This window comes from Schistocerca gregaria, chromosome 6 (assembly GCF_023897955.1).
Source record: "Schistocerca gregaria isolate iqSchGreg1 chromosome 6, iqSchGreg1.2, whole genome shotgun sequence".
NCBI lineage: Eukaryota > Metazoa > Arthropoda > Insecta > Orthoptera > Acrididae > Schistocerca > Schistocerca gregaria.
The window spans coordinates 304,363,600-304,390,339 of record NC_064925.1 but is presented as its reverse complement, the minus strand read 5'-3'; the positions used below and the strand labels follow the sequence as shown (position 1 = coordinate 304,390,339).

General features: G+C 40.5%; 1 protein-coding gene across 1 annotated transcript in view; it reads right to left on the bottom strand.

The window, feature by feature from the left end:
• LOC126278515 (luciferin sulfotransferase-like) overlaps positions 1 to 26,740 on the bottom strand; it is a 77,546-nt gene that overhangs the window by 23,256 nt on the left and 27,550 nt on the right. The window contains exon 5 of the mRNA XM_049978680.1: positions 18,231 to 18,351. Coding sequence (XP_049834637.1) covers positions 18,231 to 18,351 — 121 coding nt within the window. The remainder of the gene's footprint in view (positions 1 to 18,230; positions 18,352 to 26,740) is intronic.

Below are 26,740 nucleotides of genomic sequence, written 5' to 3'. Positions count from 1 at the left end.
GTGCAGAATATTGCAAATACTTTTCTATGATGTGTAATTCACCAATGAAAACACAAAAAACTTTCTCATTGACGTGTGTCTGGATACTTAAAAAATCACCAATATGGTTACCAATAGCTTTGTTCATTTAGGGGCTTGTTATCTGAACAGTATATTCCAACTGTTTTATCGTTGTCCTCAGTAACATCGCTGTTTCCTCGGTAGTGCCGCTGCACACAGAAATCGTGGCTTGATATTAGGTGGTCTCAATTTTTTAATATTATATTAAAGTAGGAGAAATTTATTTTTCACAATCCGTGGTATTGTTGTCCACAATATCTTTTCATATAGATTTTACTGAATTAGGACCGGTTCCAGCGCATTAAGTTATGATGCATGTCTGAAGATAAAGGGCTAATATGTCACTTAGACTTAAAGTACTCAATATTAAAGATATTCAGTACAGCCAACGTGTTGTGTGTATACAAGAAACTGGAACTGGAGGAAGTAACTTTTGATACCCAAACATACACAATGTGGTGTATTAGTATATCACTGCATAATGCAGCGTTCAAACACAACTGAACATCGGCACAACACCTTTTGGATTTAATTGTCAGGCAAGGTATACCAAGTTACTAATGTATGTAAAAAGTAACATGTACGTTCATGTGCTCAAATCTTCCCTATTTTGTTGTCTACATTATGTACAGTTATATAAACTAATACAATTTGATGATGTCAATAGTTACACAGTATACGTGTGAGCCATGATAACGATCTTGTTCCAAGGTTGCTGTTAAGTACTTTTGGTATCAGATTACACTTGACTTTGAAAGGGGGTATCATGTTACAGCTGAGGTAATTGGAGAAGTTTCATTCAAGGTCACCCAGTAGAGTCCCCTTCCCATACAAGTACCTGAGGCTATTGTAGGAGATGTTTTCAAGGTCATTACATTACCTGATACGAGCGGTCGCTGGGCACTTGTGTGGGCTCTATCCAAGGTCAGTAAGTAAACTAATACCCCATATACATATCATGAGCAATAAATTTGGCAGGAAAATAGTCATCCTCTTCCCTCCCACTGTCTCTCTCAGCCACTGGAACAGACTAAAATGGTGGCGGGCCTGTGATCTTCTTGTTGGAAACCATAGTCTGCCAGCTGAGGCATCATAACATATGCAGGAATCTTTGTAATGTCTGGGCTAACCCAATGTGTTGAATACACCAAAGTTGTGCAGTCACTGTTCTCCCTTAATGCCAGTATTCAAAGTACAGCCAGAAGCATCAGTGGTCATAACTTGCAATATACACTCAATGTGTACTGTCACCCTGCGTTTAGCGTCAAAGATCATAATCTCGTTCACTTTGACAATAAGCTGCCAGTAGAGCCCAACATATTCATCTTTTATACCAAAAGCAAATATGAAATATAAACATATTTAAATGGCATCCTCTGCTACAAATAATACACATTGGCAGTGATCAACCCAATCATTAGAGAACCATCAAAGCATAAAGATGTTGAGGCTTGTAGCAACACTACTTGCTGCAAGACAGTGTAAGTATCAGCGATGGTAATGATGATTAATAGGAATATATATAATTAACTAATCGTATTTACTTTGTTTCCTTGCAGGTGAGGTGAAGTCACTAAAGTAGCAACACCACCTGATGCAGAAATTATGATGCTTAGCGTTCGTTACAGTTTAAACAACAGCAGCAGCAGACATTTCAGTTGAGTATAATATTGGACCAGGAGTTGTATCCGGTAGTTCTATTCGAATAGTCACGATTTAGTGATGCCAAAGTTATATTAGCCACAGATGAAGGGTTTCAAATATGTAATGCGTCAGTGCAGATATTTGCTTTGGAAATGTTGACCCACTATAAGTGATACTGGAAGAATTAGAGTGTTTAACAAAAGACAGCTCTTACATCACAGAAGAAGACATTTAAGAATTTAATTAGCATCAAGTATGTAACACTGTAATGTCGACTACAGTGGCAAACCCATGCCCACCGATTCCACTAGACATTCTGGAGTAATCTGATTGACATAGATCGCCACAGTCTCTCTTTGAAACGTTGAGCCACTGTCAGGAAGTATTAAACATTTCTCACACATGGAAGATGAAAGCGTAGGAAGAAGAAGAAGGAGAAGAAGAAAGGAGAAGGATATACAACCACTGATTTCATCAGCCATCACAATATTAGCCAACCAGAAAAAGACATTCGGGGTCTGCTGGGATTAATTGTATATGTTGCAAAAACATACAGTTCAAGAAGCACAAATACACATTGGAGAAAAGGTGTTGACTCCCATTTTAGTGGGTCAGGACTATTAGAGTCCTAAAAAAGTCGAACCACAAAAAATATTTGCCAGATGAAATATCATAATCTGAAACCTTGTGTACGACTAAAGAGTATAGGTGAGACAACGCCCTAATGGGCAGTTAAAAGCATAATCAGTAGAAAATTACATTTTTATTATTAGACCAGCGTTAACTAGTGCCCTTAGAAAAACTGAAGAAATTGACATTCACCATGAAAATACTGAATGCATTACCTCTGAAGTGCACGTGATGGTGTGCTGAAAAGTAATGATCCAAAGCTTTTAGTCTTTCTTCTATGTTGACAGAGATATTCTTGTCATACGTATTACTCAGTCGACTTTCCCATTTCGCTGATGCAAGTTGCAGTCCTTAGGTGCAAGAGGACTGTGGCACACAGTGGTGTGTAACATAACTATTTCAGTGTGTGAGAAACTGAATGCACAAATTCGAAGTGTATCTCTACACATTGAGCACCCTCTCCTTCAGTTTGACAATGCGCCCACATAAATGTTGTCAGCTGTAACAATCGGACACTTTGAGTTCACTGTCATCGATCATCCTCTGTAAAGTTCTGACTTAGCCCCATCCAGTTTTCACATGTTTACAAAACTTGAACACCTTCGAGGACTTAACTTCAATAGTGATGAAACTGTGCAGGCAGAGGTGAGGTTGTGGCTCTGTCACCAGTGTCAAACATACTGAACCGACGGTATCACGAAACTTATCTCTTGTCGGGAAAAATGTGTTCAGTGCCTGGGGATCTACGTTGAGAAAGAAATATATAGATGCGAAGACAAGAGATACTGAATGTTAATAAAATTTATTTTATTAAAAAGCTCTAAGAGCTTCCACATGAAAAATCCAGATGACCTGAATGAAATCATAGAATGACTTACACTACACACATCAGTTGCTGAAGGGAAAACAGCTCAAACGAATGAATATTTCGAAGTTTCAAGAAAGGCTAAGATGAATTAGTGTCATGACAAACTAAAACCGACCATAGGCACGAATTCAACAAGAGGCATTTCAAGTCGGTAACGGAACAGTGCGGAATAAACTACTACTCAATGTTATCCCACATGAAAAGGAGTATTGCGTAACATCAGAACAGAACGATAAAAATGGTGTGTAGATGCAATTTAATCTTAGAGTTTCATACAAAAGGCTAGACATTCTGCCACAATTTATTGGGGAGTGTAACTGAACTAAGCGTCGTAAGACTAAAATGAGATCTATTGACGTTCATGATAAAGGGCTTCAATAAATGGTTCAAATGGCTCTGAGCACCATGGGACTTAACTTCTGAGGTCATCAGTCCCCTATAATTTAGAACTGCTTAAACCTAACTAACCTAAGGACATCACACACATCCATGCCCGAGGCAGGATTCGAACCTGCGACCGCAGGGGTCGCGCGGTTCCAGACTGTAGCGCCTAGAACCACTCAGTCACTCCGGCCGGCAAAGGGCTTCAAAATACGCTATACAATCACACAGTCGTATTAAGGTGGTGGACCCACACAAGAAGAAACTGAGTGTATGTGTTGTGGTGCGTATGTCGAAGAATACAACTGTGCTTGAGAAGGCTAACCAACCGAACTGATTATGAGAGATACATTTACATTTTCCAAAGTACAGTGAACAAACCCCAAGAACTTCATCTTAAAGGACAGTGTGGATCAAAAACATGGCCCACATTGAATCAGAATCTGTGGAACTGCCTACAAAGGATAAAAGATTCTTTAAGAACACCCACACCATGAGTAATGTCCCTTCGTGATATATACAGACTCTGAGCGCCCCCTAACTCCTGTGGTGCATTATGAGGATGGCCCCAATACCTCTCATACTACCTTCATTAAGTGGTACATACCATATGTAGCAACATGTCAAGATACATGCTTCTATGACTCCAACCTCAACAGATTCAAACAACAAATTCAAATCGTACATTGGGGATAGTCATTTGAGATCGCTGCTCTCAGAGTTCGAAAAACATAAAGCAGAAACTCCACATAGAGACCACAAAACATACAGCTTGAAATATCAGTTACCACATCACATGCCCATCTTATTCCATGATTTAAGTGGGTATGATACTCAGTTTCTTGTTGAGCACTAGGGTGATTGCGACTTGAATGATAATAATGCCAGTGTAATCTCTAACACCGTTGAAACATAAATTTTATTTTGCCAGCGGATCAGGCCAAAAAAAGAAAAAAATACTCTGTTTCCTGCATTCACTACATTTCATGCACTTGTCTCTTCAGGGACCTTGGTGAGACGATGGGTCAGGATATGCATATCACCATAGCTTCATATACTGATGGTGCAAAGTTTCAGCTTTTGACAAAGAAAGGGGTCTTTCCATATGAATACCTGGATGTGAAGGAGTGACTCCACAGAACCATGTTAGCTGTCATAACCACGTTCTGCAGTAAACTCACATATACTGCCATGACAAATGCTGACTATGGGCATACAGTGTACGTCTGACAGGAGTTCTGATTTTGGGAGATATGTTAAATTGAACATGACAGGTGATATACAGTTGTCACAAACTACGCCAGGGAAAATACTCTCTGAATCCTGCCTTGTGTTACACTGTACCAGGGCTCTAATGGGACACAGTGTTAACACCATGTGTCTGTATTAAAGTGTTGGCTGATGTTGACGTGTGTACACAAATATCCAAAGGCGAATAACCCGTGAATAAGCAATGAGGAGAACAGGTCATCAGACAATTTGAGTTACATCCTTTGCCTGCATGTAAACAATCTCTACAGGCACGCCATATAACAATCTCTGCCGTTTGGAGAGTTCCAGTGAATGTCCAAAACGGAAAGCGAAAAATTCGAGAAAAGATCTATGATGTGGATGCTGATTCTGGTGTGTAATATGTCTTCGGTGCAGAACTGGCATTTCCCACAAATCTTCATGATGGGCACAGTGACTTGCCACTGCGTCCAGAGCGCCTAGTTCCATGCAATCATTTCATTCTCAAGTTAATGACAATGTTGGGGAATAAGCAGAAACATATTCAACGCTACAGAAATCTCTAGCTATGTCTCAGTTTGGAGATGGAACTTACTATAATCACCCATTGCACTCTGATGTAAACAGCAAACAGAGGGCTCTCACAGCATGTGACTTTGAATGGCATTGGTGCCGCTCTGCATATTGTATGCCAAGTAGTATTGCACGACAGGTGAAAGGTGAGTTGTCGCGAGATGGCAACGATTTATCTTTGTGGATAGGATTGGAACCCTCTCATAGCCACACTTCATTTGCGAGTGACTTAGTGCACAGATATGTGTGTATTTGTAAACAGTGGTTGTTTGATAAACAGTGGTCGTGTGTATGGGGGGGTGGGGGTGGTAGCGGGTTTTTTCATCTACTGCGTCTAGTCTCTACTTTCGATATATTGTATGTAGAAATGCTCAGAAAGAAAGAAATAAAAACTTAACTTTGTAGAAAGTAGTTTATTGCAAAAATTTGCTTTGCAGTTTATTATAACTAAAGCAAGTATTAGTAATTTATGTAAATCATTACAAACTGAATTATTGTACATTATATTTCTAAATAAATTCATGAGAAATGTATTGAAATATTAATTTGTTATATCATTGGCATTATTTCCTAATCCTTTCACAATTGAGTACAACAGAAATAAAGAGAAAAAATTGTCAATCATAATCTGTTTACAACAAACCTGATCCTCACCATATGGTGTACAGGACTAGAATGAAGAGACCCAAGCGTGTGCTCTAGTTATAAAGGATGAGGGGATGGGGGTTCCTACAATTTTAATGTGTTCCCGTTGGCTGAGAAGAGATAGGTGGTGGTTGGTGTTTAACGTCGCGTCGACAACGAGGTCACTAGAGACGGAGCGCAAGCTCGGGTTAGGGAAGGATTGGGAAGGAAATCGGCCGTGCCCTTTCAAAGGAACCATCCCGGCATTTGCCTGAAACGATTTAAGGAAATCACGGAAAACCTAAATCAGGATGGCTGAAGACGGGATTGAACCGTCGTCCTCCCGAATGCGAGTCCAGTGTGCTAACCACAGCGCCACCGCGCTCGGTAAGAGATAGGAGGATGGGAAAGGATGCCCTTCGTTTTCCCGTCAATTGTATTGCCCAAGTTGCTTGGGTGGTTATGAGGTTCCATACTGACCTTAAATGTAAGCCACACAAGTGCCCAGCGAGCATGTGATCAGTATAGAGTTACCTTTTGACCTTGAATATACCTCACACTACTGCCTCAGAAGTGTGAGACGGAAAACGGTGTCCCTGGATGACTTGAATAAAATTCGCCCAGTGGCCTCAGCTCTAACATGATATTCCCTGTCAAGGCCCAGTGTAACCAACACGAGAAGCCGTTATCAGCGTCCTTGAGATAAGATCGTTTCTGCGACTCGTACATAGACTGCGTAATTACTGATGTGTTGTAACAGTGTGATTTCTGGTGTGATATATCATATCTACAACCACATCCACATACAGGGTGTTTCAAAAATGACCGGTATATTTGAAACGGCAATACAAACTAAACGAGCAGCGATAGAAATACACCGTTTGTTGCAATATGCTTGGGACAACAGTACATTTTCAGGCAGACAAACTTTCGAAATTACAGTAGTTACAATTGTCAACAACAGAAGGCGCTGCGGTCTGGGAAACTCTGTAGTACGATATTTTCCACATATCCACCATGCGTAGCAATAATATGGCGTAGTCTCTGAATGAAATTACCCGAAACCTTTGACAACGTGTCTGGCGGAATGGCTTCACATGCAGATGAGATGTACTGCTTCAGCTGTTCAATTGTTTCTGGATTCTGGCGGTACACCTGGTCTTTCAAGTGTCCCCACAGAAAGAAGTCACAGGGGTTCATGTCTGGCGAATAGGGAGGCCAATCCACGCCGCCTCCTGTATGTTTTGGATAGCCCAAAGCAATCACACGATCATCGAAATATTCATTCAGGAAATTAAAGACGTCGGCCGTGCGATGTGGCCGGGCACCATCTTGCATAAACCACGAGGTGTTCGCACTGTCGTCTAAGGCAGTTTGTACCGCCACAAATTCACGAAGAATGTCCAGATAGCGTGATGCAGTAATCGTTTCGGATCTGAAAAATGGGCCAATGATTCCTTTGGAAGAAATGGCGGCCCAGACCAGTACTTTTTGAGGATGCAGGGACGATGGGACTGCAACATGGGGCTTTTCGGTTCCCCATATGCGCCAGTTCTGTTTATTGACGAAGCTGTCCAGGTAGAAATAAGCTTCGTCAGTAAACCAAATGCTGCCCACATGCATATCGCCGTCATCAATCCTGTGCACTATATCGTTATCGAATGTCTCTCGTGCAGCAATGGTAGCGGCACTGAGGGGTTGCCGCGTTTGAATTTTGTGCGGATAGAGGTGTAAACTCTGGCGCATGAGACGATACGTGGACGTTGGCGTCATTTGGACCGCAGTTGCAACACGGCGAACGGAAACCCGAGGCCGCTGTTGGATCACCTGCTGCACTAGCTGCGCGTTGCCCTCTGTGGTTGCTGTACGCGGTCGTCCTACCTTTCCAGCACGTTCATCCGTCACGTTCCCAGTCCGTTGAAATTTTTCAAACAGATCCTTTGTTGTATCGCTTTTCGGTCCTTTGGTTACATTAAACCTCCGTTGAAAACTTCGTCTTGTTGCAACAACACTGAGTTCTAGGCGGTGGAATTCCAACACCAGAAAAATTCTCTGTTCTAAGGAATAAACCATGTTGTCCACAGCACACTTGCACGTTGTGAACAGCACACGCTTACAGAAGAAAGACGACGTACAGAATGGCGCACCCACAGACTGCATTGTCTTCTAAATCTTTCACATCACTTGCAGCGCCATCTGTTGTTGAAAATTGTAACTACTGTAATTTCGAAAGTTTGTCCGCCTGAAAATGTACTGTTGTCCCAAGCATATTGCAACAGACAGTGTATTTCTATCGCTGCTCGTTTAGTTTTTATTGCCGTTTCCAATATACCGGTCATTTTTGAAACACCCTGTACATACTCCACAATGTATCAAATGGTGCGTGGTGGAGGGTACCTTATACCACTGCTAGCCATTTCCTTTGACGCTCCACTCACAAATACGAGCAACAAGGAAAGACGACTGTCTATATGCCTCTGTATAAGGGTTTATTTCTCTTATCTTATATTCGTGGTCCATACGCAAAATGAATGTTGGCAGCAGTAGAATTGTTGTGCCATCAGCTTCAGATGTGGGGGCTGTAAGTTTTGTCAATAGAGCTCCAGGAAAAGGATTCTGTCTTTGTTCCAGGGATTCCCGTTTGATATCATGAAGCATCTCCGTAATACTCGCATGACAATCGAATCTGCCAATAACAAATATAGTAGCATGCTTCTGAATTGCTTATATGTCTTCCTTTAACTTGACCTGGTGAGGATCCCAAATACTCGAGCAACGTTCAAGATTGAATCACGCCAGTGTCTACTTCACAGATGAACCACATATTCCTAAAATTCCCCCAATAACCCGAAGTCGATCATTCGCCTTCCCTACTCGTCCTTATGTGATTGTTACATTTCATACCGCTTTGCAAATTACGCCTAGATATTTCACTGGCATGGCTTTGTCAAGCATCACACTACTAATGGCGTATTCGAGCGTTATAGGATTTTCTTTTGCTACTTATCTGAATCAACACGCATGTTTTGACATTCAGACCAAGCTTCCTTTCATTGCGCAAACTAGATATTTAGTTATACCTTCCAATCTCCTACAATCACTTAACGACGACACCTTCCCATACACTACAGCGACATCAGCAAACAGCTGCAGATTGCTGCTCACCGTGTTCATCACGTAATTCAAATGTAGAGAGAGCAAGTGCAGAGCTGCCACACTTCCCTCGGGCCCTCATGACGATACCCTTGTCTCAGACGAACACACGCCGTCGAAGTCAACGCACTGGGTTCTGTTACTTAAGAAGTCTCGGAGCCAGTCACAAATTTGAGAACCTATTCTGTATGATCGTAATTTCGTTAACGGTCTGCAGTATTCGAAAATTCTACAGCAAATCGATGTGAAGGAAATTGGTCTGTAATTAGGCAAATCTGTTCGTTTACCATTCTTATAAACAGGATTCAACTGCGCTTTTTTCGAGTCACTTGGGACTTCGCACTGGGCAAGAGATTTGCGATAAATGTAAACTAATTAAGGCGCGAGTGTCATAGAGCACTCTCTGTACAACCGAACTGAGAAGTCATCCGACTCATTTATTTTCATCAGCTTCAGTTGCTTCTCCACGCCAGGGATGCCTGTTACTATGTCCTCCAAACGGAAGTCACTGCAACTGTCAAACGACGGTATATTTGTACGATGATCCTGCGGGGATCTCTTAAACGCCAGATTTAAAATTTCAGCTTCCTTTTGCTGTCTTCTATTGCCACACCAGACTGGTCAACGAGTTTATAAGCCATAATCCGCTTAGTAATTTCACATAGAGTCAGAGTTTTCTTGGGTTCTTGTCAAAATCATTTGCTAAGGTTGAAGTTTTAAATGCCAACATATTAGGTCAGGCTTTACCGTGCCGCGCGGTATTAGCCGAGCGGTCCAACGCGCTGCAGTCATGGACTGTGCGGCTGGTCCCGGCGGAGGTTCGAAACCTCCCTCGGGCATGGGTGAGTGTGTTTGTCCTTAAGATAATATACATTAAGTAGTGTGTTATCTTAGGGATTGATCACCTTAGAAGTTAAGTCCCATAAGATTTCACACACATTTGAACATTTTGATGCTTTACCGTGACTTATTGACATTAAATAAAACAACAAGTTTACTTTTACCAGTCACTCTTTATTTATCTCCACGACGCGTCTGACAGGTTTAAACCTCCATCATAAGGTGGATTTAGATTTGTTAGTATGACATTTGTGTGTGTGTTGTTAACGATTTTTTGGAAGAACTTGTGGCACTGTCTAGTGGAGATGCAAAACACTAATTCAGAACATGGTTTTGGGTTTCTTTTGATAAGAAACTAAAGGTATATCTAACGGCAAGAATAAAATAAGTGAAATAGAGTTATTAATTACAGCCTATATCACTAACGTCGATTTGCAGCAGGGTTTTGGAACATGTACTGTATTCGAACATTATGATGTACCTCGAAGAAAACGATTTATTGACACAAAGTCAGCACGGTTTCAGTAAATATTGTTCTTGTGAAACACAACTAGCGCTTTATACCCATGAAGTAATAAGTGCTATCGACAGGGGATGTGAAATTAATTACATATTTTTAGATTTCCAGAGGGCTTTCGACACCGTTCCTCACAAGCGTCTTCTAACCAAACTGCGTGCCTACGGAATATCGCCTCAGTTGTGCGACTGGATTCGTGATTTCCTGTCAGAAAGGTCACAGTCCGTAGTAATACACCGGAAAGTCATCGAGTAAAACAGAAATAATATCCGGCGTTCCAAAAGAAAGTGGTACAGGCCCTCTATTTTTCCTGATCTATATTAACGACAATCTGAGTAGCGGTCTTAGATTGTTTGCAGATGATTCTGTCATATACAATCTTGTAAGGTCATCAGGTGACCAAAACGAATGGAAAAATTATTTAGATAAGATATCTGTAGGGTGCGAAAAGTGGCAATTGACCCTGAATAAAGAAAAGTGTGAAGTTATTCAGATGAGTACTAAATGAAATCCGCTAAATTTTAATTACGTGATTAGTCACACAAATCTGAATGCTGTAAATTCAACTAAATACTTAGGGATTACAATTACAAAAACCCTAAATTGGAACGAACAGATAGATAATGTTGTGCGTAGAGCCAACCAAAGACTGCGATCCATTGGCAGAACACTTAGAAGGTGCAACAGGTCTACTAAAGAGACAGCTTACACCACGCTTGTCCACCCTTTTCTGGAGTATTGCTGTGCGGTGTGAGATCCGCATCAGGTGGGGCTCAGAGATGACATCGAAAAGGTACAAAGAAGGGCAGTTCGTTCCGTGTCATCGCGAAATAGGGAAGATAGAACCACAGACATGATACGTGAATTGGCATGACAATTATTAAAACAAAGGCGTTTTTCGTTGCGATGGGATCTTCTCGTGAAATTTCAATCACCAGTTTTCTCCTCCGATTGCAAAAACATTCTGTTAGCACCCACCTACATAGGGAGAAATGATCATCACGATAAAATAAGAGAAATTTAAGTGCTCGTTTTCCCGCGTGCCGTTCGAGAGTGGAACGGTAGAGATACAGCTTGAACGTGGTGCATTGAACCCTCTGCCAGGCACTGTATTGTGAATAGCAGAGTAATCACGTAGATGTAGGAGTAGATGTAGAGTACCTACAGTACTGTAGACACTCTATTTTATTTATTTTAGTTTTACGTTTCAGCCAGCTTTCGGTTCCGAGACTAAGTTGAGCACGACAGCTTTTCTGGAGGGCAGAAAATTCTGGAACTTTATTTTGTGCACAGTTTGCTTTCGCTCTCTGCGTGTCGACCGGCGAGCGTTCATCGCAGACCACCAACTACCGTCTACCCTCAAACAAAACCTTGTGCAGTGGGCAAATACTCTTCTACCATAGACCTGCTTCCTTTGCGTAGTGCGCCATTGGCGGTCTTATAATTCTCCACGCCATAACACAGGTCCGGGTATCTGCAAACAGTACCATCACAGAATCGGCAGACTCTTTTGTTGAGACCCTCCACTTGGCTCCAAACCAAAAGACCTCGATTAACTCTGTGAACCGTTCTGCAGACTGCGAGCTCTGCTTGCAGCCAGCGCGTGAGGCCACCAGTCTTCACCACTTCCCGCGAGCCGCCCCGAAGCTGTAGATGGCCTCGGAACCCACGCGGGAGGCGTCATTGCTGCCGACATGAGCCTTGACTAGCAGATGACTGCATCTTGCACGCTCGATAACAGCAAGTAAGGCCTCCTCTACATTTCGTATGAGGCCCCCGACATATATACCGAATGCACACTGGATTTCTTTCCGGGACTAAGCTATTTCACAACCTTCAACGTCGCAGCGCGGCAGAAATTGTTGGTTAATATATTAAAAAACTAAAACCCCGCCTCGATTGCGAAAAAAGCACCTAGTGTTAAGTGTTAACCCAGGTTTCGGAGTAGATAACTACACCTTCTTCAGAACAACAATAAAACCCACAAGTGCCTAAGAAGATTTTCGTCAATGATTAAAAGAACACCATAGCTATACATTTATAAACAAAAAAGAAAAGGAAAACACAAACAGTACATATTTACAAAGTTGAAACCGCTACTCATCTTAATGGTGTACGCTCCACCTCACACCGGCCTATGTTCGATGGGCCATGATCCGCCATAAACTGGAGCTACAAACGGTCGCTCACTTACAAGCCTGACCCGCTACCTATGCACATGCGCAAGACAAGGGAGGTTACTTGAATGCGCATGCGCATACGAATATGAGAAAGTTTATCCATGGGTCGGGGCTAAGTAACCCATATATTTCCAACCGCTGATTGGCGAGCGCGGTTGGTCAGGCTGTTCATCTTCTTTCTTTTTATCGTCATTTTACTTTTACGATGAAGGTGATTCTAGCACGTTTTACCCCTATATCTTTATTACCACGACGTCTGTAGATTACGTCCCCTCAGTCCCCTCCCCCCCCCCCCCCCCCCAGTCTAACTAGTGGCTTTAGGTACAGTTTTAAAGAGTTCCTCCTGTTGTCATAGGTAGCTTCACATATAAGTTTCTTTACAAGCAACCGTGTGCGGTTATTTTTAGGTTTCATCTCCTATTTAGCTCGTCTCTTGTATTATCGATTTCATTTTTTGATATACGTTGATCCACGATTGGGAATGTATGGGCTATTTAGCCCCGACCCTTGGATAAACTTTCTCGTATTCGTATGCGCATGCGCATTCAAGTAACCTCCCTTGTGTTGCGCATGTGCATAGGTAGCGGGTCAGGCTTGTAAGTGAGCGACCGTTTGTAGCTCCAGTTTATGGCGGGTCATGGCCCATCGAACATGGGCCGGTGTGAAGTGGAGCGTACACCATTAAGTTAAGTAGTGGTTTTGTCCTTGTACATATGTACTGCTCGTGTTTTTCTTTTCTTTTTCGTTTATAAACGTATATCTATGGTGTTCTTTTAATCATTAACGAAGATCTTCTTAGGCACTTGTGGGTTTTATTGTTCTTCTGAAGAAGGTGTAGTTATTTACGCCTAAACCTGTGTTAACACTTAACACTAGGTACTTTTTTCGCAATCGAGGTGGGTTTTTAGTTTTTTAATATACTAAGCTATTTCGCAAGCTGAAGATGAACAGATAGAGAAAGTGTATGAGGATATTCAAAGGGTAATGCAGTATGTAAAGGGGGACAAAAATCTAATAGTCATGGGTGACTGGAATGCAGTTGTAGGGGAAGGAGTAGAAGAAAACGTTACAGGAGAATATGGGCTTCGTACAAGGAATGAAGAGGAGAAAGACTAATTGAGTTCTGCAACAAGTTTCAGCTAGTAATAGCGAAAGAATCACAAGAGGAGGAGGTATACTTGGAAAAGGCCGGGAGATACGGAAAGATTTCAATTAGATTACATCATGGTCAGACAGAGATTCCGAAATCAGATACTGGATTGTAAGACGTACCCAGGAGCAGATATAGACTCAGATCACAATATAGTAGTGATGAAGAGTAGGCTGAAGTTCAGGACATTAGTCAGGAAGAATCAATACACAAAGAAGTGGGATACGGAAGTTCTAAGGAATGACGAGATACGTTAGAAGTTCTCTAGCGCTATAGATACAGCAATAACGAATAGCGCAGTAGGCAACACAGTTGAAGAGGAATGGAGTCTCTAAAAAGGGCCATCACAGAAGTTGGGAAGGAAAACATAGGTACAAAGAAGGTAGCTGCGAAGTAACCATGGGTAACAGAAGTAATACTTGAGTTGATTGATGAAAGGAGGGAGTACAAACACGTTCCGGGAAAATCAGGAATACAGAAATACAAGTCGCTGAGGAATGAAATAAATAGAAAGTGCAGGGAAGCTAAGACGAAATGGCTGCAGGAAAAATGTGAAGACATCGAAAAAGATATGATTGTCGGAAGGACAGACTCAGAATACAGAAAGTCAAAACAACCTTTGGTGACATTAAAAGAAACGGTGGTAACATCAAGAGTGCAACGGGAATTCCACTGTTAAATGCAGAGGAGAGAGCAGATAGGTGGAAAGAATACATTGAAAGCCTCTATGAGGGTGAAGATTTGTCTGATGTGATAGAAGAAGAAACAGGAGTCGATTTAGAAGAGATAGAGGATACAGTATTAGAATCGGAATTTAAAAGAGCTTTGGAGGACTTACGGTCAAATAAGGCAGAAGGGATAGATAACATTCCATCAGAATTTCTAAAATCATTAGGGGAAGTGGCAACAAAACGACTGTTCACGTTGGTGTGTAGAATATATGAGTCTGGCGACATACCATCTGACTTTCGGAAAAGCATCATCCACACAATTCCGAAGACGGCAAGAGCTGACAAGTGCGAGAATTATCGCACAATCAACTTAACAGCTCATGCATCGAAGCTGCTTACAACAATAATATAGAGAAGAATGGAAAAGAAAATTGAGAATGGGCTAGGTGACGACCAGTTTGGCTTTAGGAAAAGTAAAGGCACGAGAGAGGCAATTCTGACATTACGGCTAATAATGGAAGCAAGGCTAAAGAAAAATCAAGACACCTTCATAGGATTTGTCGACCTGGAAAAAGCGTTCGACAATATAAAATGGTGCAAGCTGTTCGAGATTCTGAAAAAAGTAGGGGTAAGCTATAGGGGGAGAGACGGGTCATATACAATACGTACAACAACCAAGAGGGAATAATAAGAGTGGACGATCAAGAACGAAGTGATCATATTAAGAAGGGTGTAAGACAAGGCGGTAGACTTTCACCCCTACTATTCAATCTGTACATCGAGGAAGCAATTATGGAAATAAAAGAAAGGTTCTTGAGTGGAACTAAAACACAAGGTGAAAGGATATCAATGATACGATTCGCTGATGACATTGCTATCCTGAGTGAAAGTGAAGAAGAATTAAATGATCTGCTGAACGGAATGAACAGTCTAGTGAGTACACAGTATGGTTTGAGAGTAAATCGGAGAAAGACGATGGTAATGAGGAGTAGTAGAAATGAGAACAGCGAGAAACTTAACATCAGGATTGATGGTCATGAAGTCAATGAAGTTAAGGAATTCTGCTACCTAGGCAGTAAAATAACCAATGACGGACGGAGCAAGGAGGGCATCAAAAGCAGACTCGCTATGGCAAAAAAGGCATTTCTGGCAAAGAGAAGTCTACTAATATCAAATATCGGCCTTAATTTGAGGAAGAAATTTCTCAGGTTGTACGTCTGGAGTACAGCATTGTATGGTAGTGAAACATGGACTGTGGGAAAACCGGAACAGAAGAGAATCGAAGCATTTGAGATGTGGTGCTATAGACGAATGTTGAAAATTAGGTGGACTGATAAGGTAAGGAATTAGGAGGTTCTACGCAGAATCGGAGAGGAAAGGAATATGTGGAAAACACTGATAAGGGAAGGGACAGGATGATAGGACATCTAAGACATGAGGGAATGACTTCCATGGTACTAGAGGGAGCTGTAGAGGGCAAAAACTGTAGAGGAAGACAGAGATTGGAATACGTCAAGCAAATAACTGAGGACGTAGGTTGCAAGTGCTACTCTGAGATGAAGAGGTTAGCACAGGAAAGGAATTCGTGGCAGGCCGCATCAAACCAGTCAGTAGACTGATAAAAAAACAAAAAAAAAAAGCTATTTCCCAAACTTGTTCCTGATGCATCTAACATTGGAGCTCCCGATAACTAGCAAACACCTCCCCCTTGGGCCTGCTCGGATCCTGCTCATCTCGACTCACAGATAAAATGGATTAGGCCGGAGAGCCAGCCCACACATCGACTCTCCGCCACGAGCAACACGAACGTGTTAACATCCACCAATTTCCCTGCGGTGAGGGCAGATTCACCACGTCGGGTGCACTGCAAAGTACCTCGGCAGCAGAGTACGAGGAGAAACAAGGGGCACCTCAAGGGTCTGACGTGATACGCCACATTCTCCGCCACCAGTACACCCGAGGCAGCAGCCTGACGATGGCTGACCGTAGTAAAATGCATCTTTAACTGCTTGCGAATTGCTGCCAGCTGTGCCTGAGCCCACACAAAACCTATACATCCTGTCGCAACTAACTTAAGAACCAACTGTAAAATCACATGTTTCGCTAAGAGAGACTGAACGCCTTACTGGGCTTTCTAACCAACCATTCAAAAGATATCACAGCTATGCTACAGGCCGCGTGTAACTACTCTTTACTGTTACTAAAACGCAAAATTACATGTCCTAAATATAAAAACACTCACGGAATTTAATAATTAAACTATGTAAAAGCACAGGCGGCAGCTACAAACTAACTGATTATACAGGGTGTAGCAAGGGGAAGTACTTTAATATGTTGTATATTAAGGCGCACACACACCAGTATGTTGGTTGTTTTTCCTTTGTGTGGAAAAGTCTTTCCCCGATGTTTTCTGCACAGTTGTAAGTGCACCATTAAATGAACTGTATCTTTCTGTTTAGACCAACAGTTTGCCACTCATATCTCCACACTTCAAAACCTGACGTGCTGCCCCGGGGGAAAATAGACGTTAAAGTGCTTGGTTAGAGAGTTTCTCTAAGCACGCCCGACGTTACCTGAATGACACCATTCCAGGACGTTGGACTGGAAGAGCAGAAGGTGAACTTGATCGCCAGTGGCCTCCCACGTCTCCAGAACTCACACCTTGTGACTTATCTATGCCTGACACTCTTGATAGTCTGCGAAATTTCATTGTTGAAGCTGTGAATTCGATAACGAGAGACCAGCTGCGTCATGTGTGGCAGAAAATAAGCCACCGTTCTGATAATTGTCGTTTAACACATGGTGCTCACATTGAATGAATAAACATTTGAACTTTTCTCTTGCCAGGGACGTTGGAATTGTGTTTATATTTTTTGTAGTTTTGAAGCAATAAATTTTTCAAATCTGTTCCATATTTTCGAATAGCCCTGTGTAAACAATGAAATAGGTCAGTCCCGAATATATGAACTTTAGTGCTAGTCGTTACGTTGATAGCTCGAAATACCTTGTGTGACATTTAAATACGATAAGGTTTGAGGCTCAGTTCAGCTGTGTTTGAGAGTTAAAAATAGTCGTTATTGATGTTTAACAGAATGTCATATCCTTCGGAAAATGTGTGCTGTTGTTAGATATTATATCCTGGTCTTTCAGATTAAGACTAAAACACCGAAGTTAATTGCACCAAAATCGGTTTTTATGGTAGCGGTTTAGTGGGATGTACTGTAACGTTCTCCAGCGAAGTTGTGTTTTACAGCTTAAAGAGAATTTCCATAGAAATCATTTCTTAAAAAATATTTATAATGTGGTTGTGAATCGTCTATGTATTATGTAATAAAGTTGACGTTTTCTTCTGTCTACACTGTTTCCGTTGCTATTACATCTTTTAGTTTTTTTCCTTCTTCAGTGGATTGTCGAGATTCTTGGTTGACTTGAAAATGTAGTGGCTCAATTGTATTGTGTGAGGGTGTTGCTTAATGCTTTCAAATCTTTCAAGCTTTTTCATAGTCTCCACAACTGTAATTTGGATCTAATGTTATTAATTTTTAACAACTATGAACAGGGATAAATACAAGGAGAAAGAAATTAATTATTCCGAAGTAGTTTACACCAAGTCTTATTATGTCTTTCTCTTCGTATTCATCTGCAGTGTAACCAAAATTATGTTCTCTATAGTTCTTACTGATTTGTAACTGCAATGGCCTGTACTTACTTTGATCCGTCATGAACCAGTCCAAAAAGTGCTCGAAGCTGAATCTGAAGCCATAAACCAGTTTATAGTAGTGGTAATAAGAGAGTACCGCGTCTTTTGGATCTCTGGAGACGTAAATCACCTGCAGAAAACAGAAAACAAACGTAAGCAACTTTGCAGCAGGTGGCTTTCGATTGTTGTGCAGAAGGTTGCCTCCTCCTATTCTGGTTTTTCATGGTTTTATAGCGTGCTGAGTGTACTGTATTGCAGTGCTGAAAGGCGTCCAAGAACTTGATTGTTCCAGTTCATAAACGTCGGAGTGTTTTAATACTGTGTGCATATCGATTGACCAATATGTTGAGAAGCTTCATGTGGTAACATGCAACAGTACATTGAAGCAGATTCATCTTCTTCGGCCAGATCAATGCAATGGATGAATACAATACAGTACAGTGAAGCAGGACGACGCACAAGAGCTACGAAGAAACGGTGACACATAACTGTTATGTTAATACAAATGTGCTGAACAGAAGGGAGAGGAAAATTCGCTTAAGAATGGTTAAAAACTTTTTTCTGCACTGAATCATGGAACACATATTTTGCTCACGAATGATGACTCTTCTGGCAATCGAAGAAGAATTTACATGGTTACAATAAGTAAGGACCATGTGAAACCCAGATTATTCTGTTCGCTTACGAGATCCAGAAGAGAGTGTAAGTAGGCTGTTTAGGTTTTTTTATTGGTAACGTCACCGCCACGTAGCGCTCTGTATAAAAATCACTGGCTGTGCTGTGTGCAGTCTGTGGCTAGTTTGCATTGTTGTCTGCCATTGTAGTGTCGGGCAGCGGCAGCTGGATGCTAACAGCGCGTAGCGTTGCGCAATTAGAGGTGAGCCGCCAGCAGTGGTGGACGTGGGGAGAGAGATGGCGGAGTTTTGAAATTTGTAATAATTGGTGTCATGAACTGCTATATATATTATGACTAGTGAGGTAAATACATTGTTTGTTCTCTATTAAAATCTTTCATTTGCTAACTATGCCTATCAGTAGTTAGTGCCTTCAGTAGTTTGAATCTTTTATTTAACTGGCAGTAGTGGCGCTCACTGTATTGCAGTAGCTTGAGTAACGAAGATTTTTGTGAGGTAAGTGATTTGTGAAACGTAAAGGTTAATGTTAGTCAGGGCCATTCTTTCGTAGGGATTATTGGAAGTCAGATTGCGTTGCCCCAAAAATATTGTGTTTCAGTTTAAGCACAGTCTTGTATAATTTTTCTAAGGGGACGTTTCATATGTCGACCCTTAGCCAAGGATACCTCACTGGAATCTTCTGATTTTTTCCTTGTAGTTTGTGTAATTAGTGTAGCTTTTGTTTATTGCTAGCACGTAATCATAGAGAGAATTTCCTTTGTAGTTGCAGTCTTTCATTGTTGTACAGTAAAATAGTTGTGGCATGCATGTAGTTTTGCACGAAGTATTTCGCAGCTGCGCTTGCAATTAACTAGATATTATTTTCAGTGCTATGTTAATGTGTTCTCTTATTTTTGTTCTTCAAATTGTGTTTTTCTGTGTTGTCGTGTGAAAAATTGTGACAACAATGGCGTGTGAAAAACGTAACACTAGGCTCCAAAGTAAACTGAGAAATGACAGTGAAGACGGACGAAATCAGTGTGTTAGCGTCACCATGTAATGAATTCACTAACGTTCAAAGTAGTAATTTGGTAATAGCGCGTAGGGAAATGGAGCGGGCTGGAAATAATGGTGTAGGCAGTGAAACAATTAGTGAACAGGGAAGAATTATCGATCGATCGGTCGGCAACAGCTCGCCTCAGGATTCCGAAATGACAGGACACAATCTTGCAAATACTGTAGATTGAGATTTTGCGTCCTCACCGTTTTCTCAAATAAATCAAGACACATTTTCTGCTTTTCAAAATGCGAATATTGCCGGTTCAAATGCACTGCCAAAAAGCACTGAGGAACATGTTTCAGACACCAGTGCACTGTTATTACAGTTAATGCAACAAATGGGACAAAGGCTACAAAAGTTAGACACAACGCTTGAACAAAATCAGAAACAAATGGGACAAAATCTTCAAAAGTTAGGCACAATGGAACAAAATCTTCAAAAGTTAGACACAATGGAACAAAATCTTCAACAGGTGGACACAATGGAACGACACCAGAGACAAACACAGCAACAGTTAGACACAATGGAACAACACCAGAGACAAACACAGCAACAGTTAAACACAATGGAACAAAATCTTCGGAAGTTAGACAGCACACTTGAACAAACACGTGACGATTTAACTACTGAGTTACATAACATTGAATCGAAATGCCAAAAAATCTGTAATGACGTAAAAACACAAATTTGTGAGCATTTTCAACCTATTTTTCTGCGGCATGAAAATGCATTACAGAATCATGAAGCAGCCATAAAAGAACTGCAAACTATTGTTCGTGAAAATCACGACACCTTGCAAGCTAAAATGGACTCAGTTGCATCCACCGATTCGTTACGCAACTTGCAAGAACTCAGGAAAACTTAAAGGTCACAGTAGATTCGATTTCAACACAAATGGACACTCTGAAACTTGGTTCAGAAAAACACACTGAGAAAATGTGTTCACTATCGGAGAAAGTAGCCGAACTTTCGGATCAGTTCACTAACTTATCTACGAAGGTAGATGATGATCTGAATGACACAAAACCGGTAGTCTTTAATGACACAGAAGAGTGCGAACAAATTAGGAAATTCAAACAAAGTCTGAATCAGATGAGTACGCAACACCAAAGAGAAATCCGGGAAGTACAAGATCAGTTGACACAGGTAATACAAGAATTACGTATTTCAGAGGACACTCGCACTCCAATACGGGAAGAGGGACATAAAAATACGGAACTGCCACAAAATAACAACACAGGGCACTTTGGAGATTATGAAAGAAATTGGCAAAGTACACCGAATTTTGAGATGGAACCGCCGAAACGACGTAACAATGACCGATATGCGACCCGCCGACACGATGATTTTGACTATAAGCTGTTCATTACTACAAGTAAATTCAAAACATTTAAGAATTCTGGCAACGACATTCATCCACAAGCGAGGCTCCATCATTTCTCTCATTGTTTTCCTTCCAACTGGTCACTAGAGCACAGATTAGAATTTATGTGTGGCTACTTGGAGGATGAACCAGCTGTAAGAATGCGATCGGTCATTCACGATTGCCACAGTGAAGGAGAATTTTATCATGCCTTCCTCTCATCATATTGGTCTCAAGCTACACAAGACCGAGTAAAACATAGCATCATAACATTTCGAACAATCTGAATTTTCCAGTCTTGTCAAATATTTTGAAGACATGTTACATAAGAATCAGTTTCTTTCAAACCCATACAGCCCCTCAGAACTCATCCGCATTTGCTTAATCAAATTACCTGAACATTTACGACAGATTATTTTAGCAGGACGATGCAAAGACGACATTGAAGCTTTTCAGGGACTGTTACAAGAACTGGAAATTGACACTGACAATCGCGGAACGCGAAAACAGGAGCACAACAATTACAGGTCACACCTGTCACAATTCCGCGATGACAGAAATAATACACGACAAGGCTATTCGTACAACGTAAATTGTGACCAAAACAGACACCACCCGTATGACAACCGTTGGCAGAGTAGTAATTATTACAGGGAAAGATCACCTCTCCGCGGTAATGACTATCACAGAGACAATCAGAGAAACAGACAATATGGAAACCAAAATAATTATTGTCAAGGGAGACGGAATAACTTAAGACGCAACGGTCCAGCGCGCAGATACGATTCAGGGAGAAATTCTCCACCACGTGACCGTCAAGAAAGAAACTATGGAATCTACCGACATGACGACACACTATATGATCGTAACGACAGACCTGAATTGCAGCAGAACTGGTGGGATTCAAACAGAGCTGGGCCCACTCGGCAAGGTGAATTTGTAGAAGGTAGGTCTCCTAATCCCAATAACGGAGCGCGCCAACAAAGAGACAGACAATGACTCGCACCGCAGGCAGCCGCGTTCTCCGTCTGGCGCAGAGAAAAATAACATAGACGCTAACCTTGAGAAAAATTCCAGTATTCTTTACCGACGTATACAACATGATAATTGCATTCAAGTTGAAACTTTGAGTACTATGAAGAGTAAAGGATTGCACCACATTTCATACGTAAAACCGTTTATTGAAATATAATCTGCTTTTTAATATTTGTCTTTGCCATAAAACATTTCACTTCACATGTCTAATATGCTTTGTCACACTGAGAAACTGTTAACATGCAACAATGTTTTGAAGTTAACTATCCAGTCTAGAACGTAGGGAACATTTTTAAACCGAAATTACGAATGCATTGTTATAGTGAACAGACGACTCAGTGTTGTTATTTGTACATTCTTGCTTGTTAGTTGCACGATTACATAACGACTATAAGGCTTACATACTTAGGACATATACTGTTAATGAGATTTTAATGCAACATTTTGGTTTAGTTGAAAAGGCATTCTATATTTGAAATACTTTCTGTGAGATTAAAGATGACTTAGCATTTGGTTTCTCTAATAGCTACACAATTATATCACTACGCTACTAATGTGTGACACAATTTACATTACGCTTTTGCGGTGTATCTGTTTTATATCTGCACAGTTTTTCTGAATTATTCTGGAAAGGAAAACATGTTTTAGTAGTAACTTTTGTGGTATAGCTACAATGAGACAGCCTTTATCGTAGCACAGCAATATGTTACATTATAGTACTTTCTTGATCACGGTAAGGTACGTAATAACTACGATATCTATATGGAAAGCATTTCACCTTCGTTTATGATGAGGTAAGTACATTGACTTCAGCAAAACTTTGCTTACAGAGGACGATAACTACAACAGTTCCACAGAATTATCTTACAGCAAAACGCACATTTAGCACTATAGGGCACGCATTTGAGTGATTAATTTGCTATTTCAACCATTTATTTATCAATATTGTTGAATTATAAAGAAAGTTTTTGTGATACATTTCATTCCATTGCTGTAATCTGTAACACCTGAGGGTATAATTACATTAATCCTCAGGGGGGGTACACGCTTACTTTATGTACCATGTGTATGGCAAGCACAAGGAGCCCTAGCTAATATGGTATTTGCTTATACAACTTTACACATCGGTACCATATTTCTCTAACACATAAATTACACAGCTATCTGATCATTTTACTGAGAGAGACAAACATTTATTTTACTACATCAGTGACAGATGTTAACGTAATTACACCGTTGGATAACTTCACACTTACGAAGTTGTATTTTGTCTGTACTTTGTGAACTGTTTATATTTTTTCGGAACCATTGTTATACTATGAGAGGTTTGAATGATGTATTTGGTATGGGATCATGATTTTTAAAGTACGTTTGAGGCAGATGACACTTTTGACATGAGCAGAGAATTTTTTTAGGTTTTGAAATTATTAGAGGAAGCTACAACGTTTTTGAGAATTGACTGAGATGTTATGATATTATTACGACGACGATGAGTATTATGCTGTTGCGGTATGTTTATGATAAATAAACTGATGCTATTTGATTATGATACGTATCTGTTATGATGAAAAATTGGAGAAGTGTCTACGAATATGTGTATATGAAATAAAGGTAAGGAATTACGAGTAGTGGTTAGGGACTCTGGTTTGTGAAAAAGGATGTTGGAAACCGAGAATCGTACTTTAAGTGTTATGAAATGTGTGTATATGAGTGAATGTATCACTATGCTGGTGAAAAGTTTTCTACAGATTTCTAACGCAAATTTTCAGCCTGTGAAAATATTTTTATATGAGACTGTCACTGTAGCGGAAACTGCTGTCGTAAATTTTTCAGTAAGAAAGGTAAGTGACCACCTGCACGTAATGCGTCGTGGGCACCCAGCTGTGCGAAAACCACCTGACAAAGCCATTAGTGTGTGCCTGTCAGAGGCACAGATGGAGAAAAAAAAGGGAAGCCATTATCCTCGCTATTGGCATTCCTTTGTAGAAAGCATCGCAAATACGACACCCTCAAACTTGAAAACATGATTACACTGTAGAGTTCTTAATTTATGATATTTACTGAAATGAAATGATGAGAAACGTTTCATGTCTATTGTCTTGCTAGTTGAAAGATTGTTTACTGAACTATGAAACGCCATACGGCTAGCAAATGACGTTTCACGCCTTGCCTTGCCTATTTTGTTTAATATCTAGTTTATAGCTGCACTGCAGCATTGGTTACTATAAAATTTAATGGATGTACTAATATAAATATTTTATGCCTACAGATCCAGTAAATAATAACCTTATGATGCACTTAAAAAAACGAAGGAGCTCAAAAAGACATTTCCCTTGACAGGAATTGCAAAAATAATGTTTTTACGATTTGGTAACTTATCTGCTAGCGTATGTTCTCGTGATGCATCACTCTAGTGTTAAGATGTGACACAGGTATTAAACATTTTTACTGTAATATTTTTTCTGCTTCAGTTTTGTCATGTTTAGATATAAGTTATTGCATTTGCTGCTGCTTGCTTTCACAATTTCCATTTTTGTCATTGTTGTTTGTGTTAACTGTTTTGTGCTGCTGCATTGCGTCGTCCCTTAGTTTAGCATCTGAGCTCAGTAGCTTTAAGTTAGCTTAAGAAGGGGTAGACTACATAAGAAACTAACTATGACGAATTGGAAGAAAAGCATTGAGAAGCTATAAGAAAATGGTTTGGCCAAAAAAGCAGTGTGCAGTGGAGAAAAACTATTTTTGAAAGAGGATGTGAACAGAATACAGAAAGCATGTTTGGATAGGATTGTTTTGGAGGATACAAATGTTGAGATACGACGAAAGATCTACAGAATGAAGTTTTGGGTTGAACTGCAGTACCAAATGTTACCCTGAAAACAAACCCTGTCCTTTCCTTGTGTTATCCCACTGTGTGTTTGTGTACCCTTGTGTATTTATGTTCTTCCTGTCTTTATATGTTTATCTGATAAGACTTATGTTGCAGAATTTTTTCTAATACTAAGCTACATTCACTATGATGAGGAATACTGTTATCCTCAAATATAATTTGCATTAATAACATGTTATTTACTTCGTAAAGATGTTTACACATTATTTATTCTGTTTTGTTCTAATGCTCATGTGTGAAGTTGATGTTTCAAAAGTTATTCTGATCTTTTATGTATGTACTTATAATTTTCGTAACACTGATGTATTTGCTATTTCGATTCTTTTGAAAATCCTGTACTACTGCAAATGTTATCTGTATTGTTATGTTCTTTAAATATGTATTTTGTACCTTTGTTATTGTATTATTATGTTATAAAATTGTAATTGACACCAGTTCATCAAATGAAGTAACTTGTAAATTACATTTCACTGCACACGTTTCTGTTGGTCATAGTATATGGACAATATGTGAGAAGTAGGGACTGATAGTGTTTGCACATGTGTTAATAATTCAGTAAGGGACTGGATAACAGCATTGCTGGTTCTAAGGACATTTCAAAAACAATTTTTGTGAGTGCACAAGTGGTGGTTATGGACTTCCTATATTATCCGCAAGACCCTTCAATGGTGATTGTGCGCCTGCACAGTCAAACAGATGGCTACTGGCCATCTCTACAAGGACTACAGTGGGTCTACACCTTTGATGACCCACCAATACCATTATTTCTACAAGGTCTACAGTGGGTCTGCATCTCTGGTGGCCCACCAATACCGTAATCTCTACCAGGACTACAGTGGGTCTGCTCTGTGATGACCTACCTACCGATAGTCTTCAACGTCGACTGACTCTGTTGTGGCCCATTACCTGTCTGCATGTCAAGAGTCAGCACTGTCTTTCCGTTGGAAGGACAACACTACTTCTTCAAGACTACATGGAAATCCACTACTTCCATGTGCATTTTCTTTTACTACTCAGACTCTGAGAAAAACACTGCAATTTTACTTTGATGAATGATCAGGACTGTCTTTATGGACTGTGAGAAAATTTTAGCTTTTGACCAACATTGTATCGATAAGTGTGTGCATTTAATTTCTTTGTCATTGTAATTATGAAAAAATTTTTCAAATCTGTATTGGCCACTGCCCAAAACAATTTGTAAATTTTTTTTGTGGGGAGCATGGGGGCTATGTAAGTAGGCTGTTTAGGTTTTTTTATTGGTAACGCCACCGCCACGTAGCGCTCTGTATAAAAATCACTGGCTGTGCTGTGTGCAGTCTGTGGCTAGTTTGCATTGTTGTCTGCCATTGTAGTGTTGGGCAGCGGCAGCTGGATGCTAACAGCGCGTAGCGTTGCACAGTTGGAGGTGAGCCGCCAGCAGTGGTGGACGTGGGGAGAGAGATGGCGGAGTTTTGAAATTTGTAATAATTGGTGTCATGAACTGCTATATATATTATGACTAGTGAGGTAAATACATTGTTTGTTCTCTATTAAAATCTTTCATTTGCTAACTATGCCTAT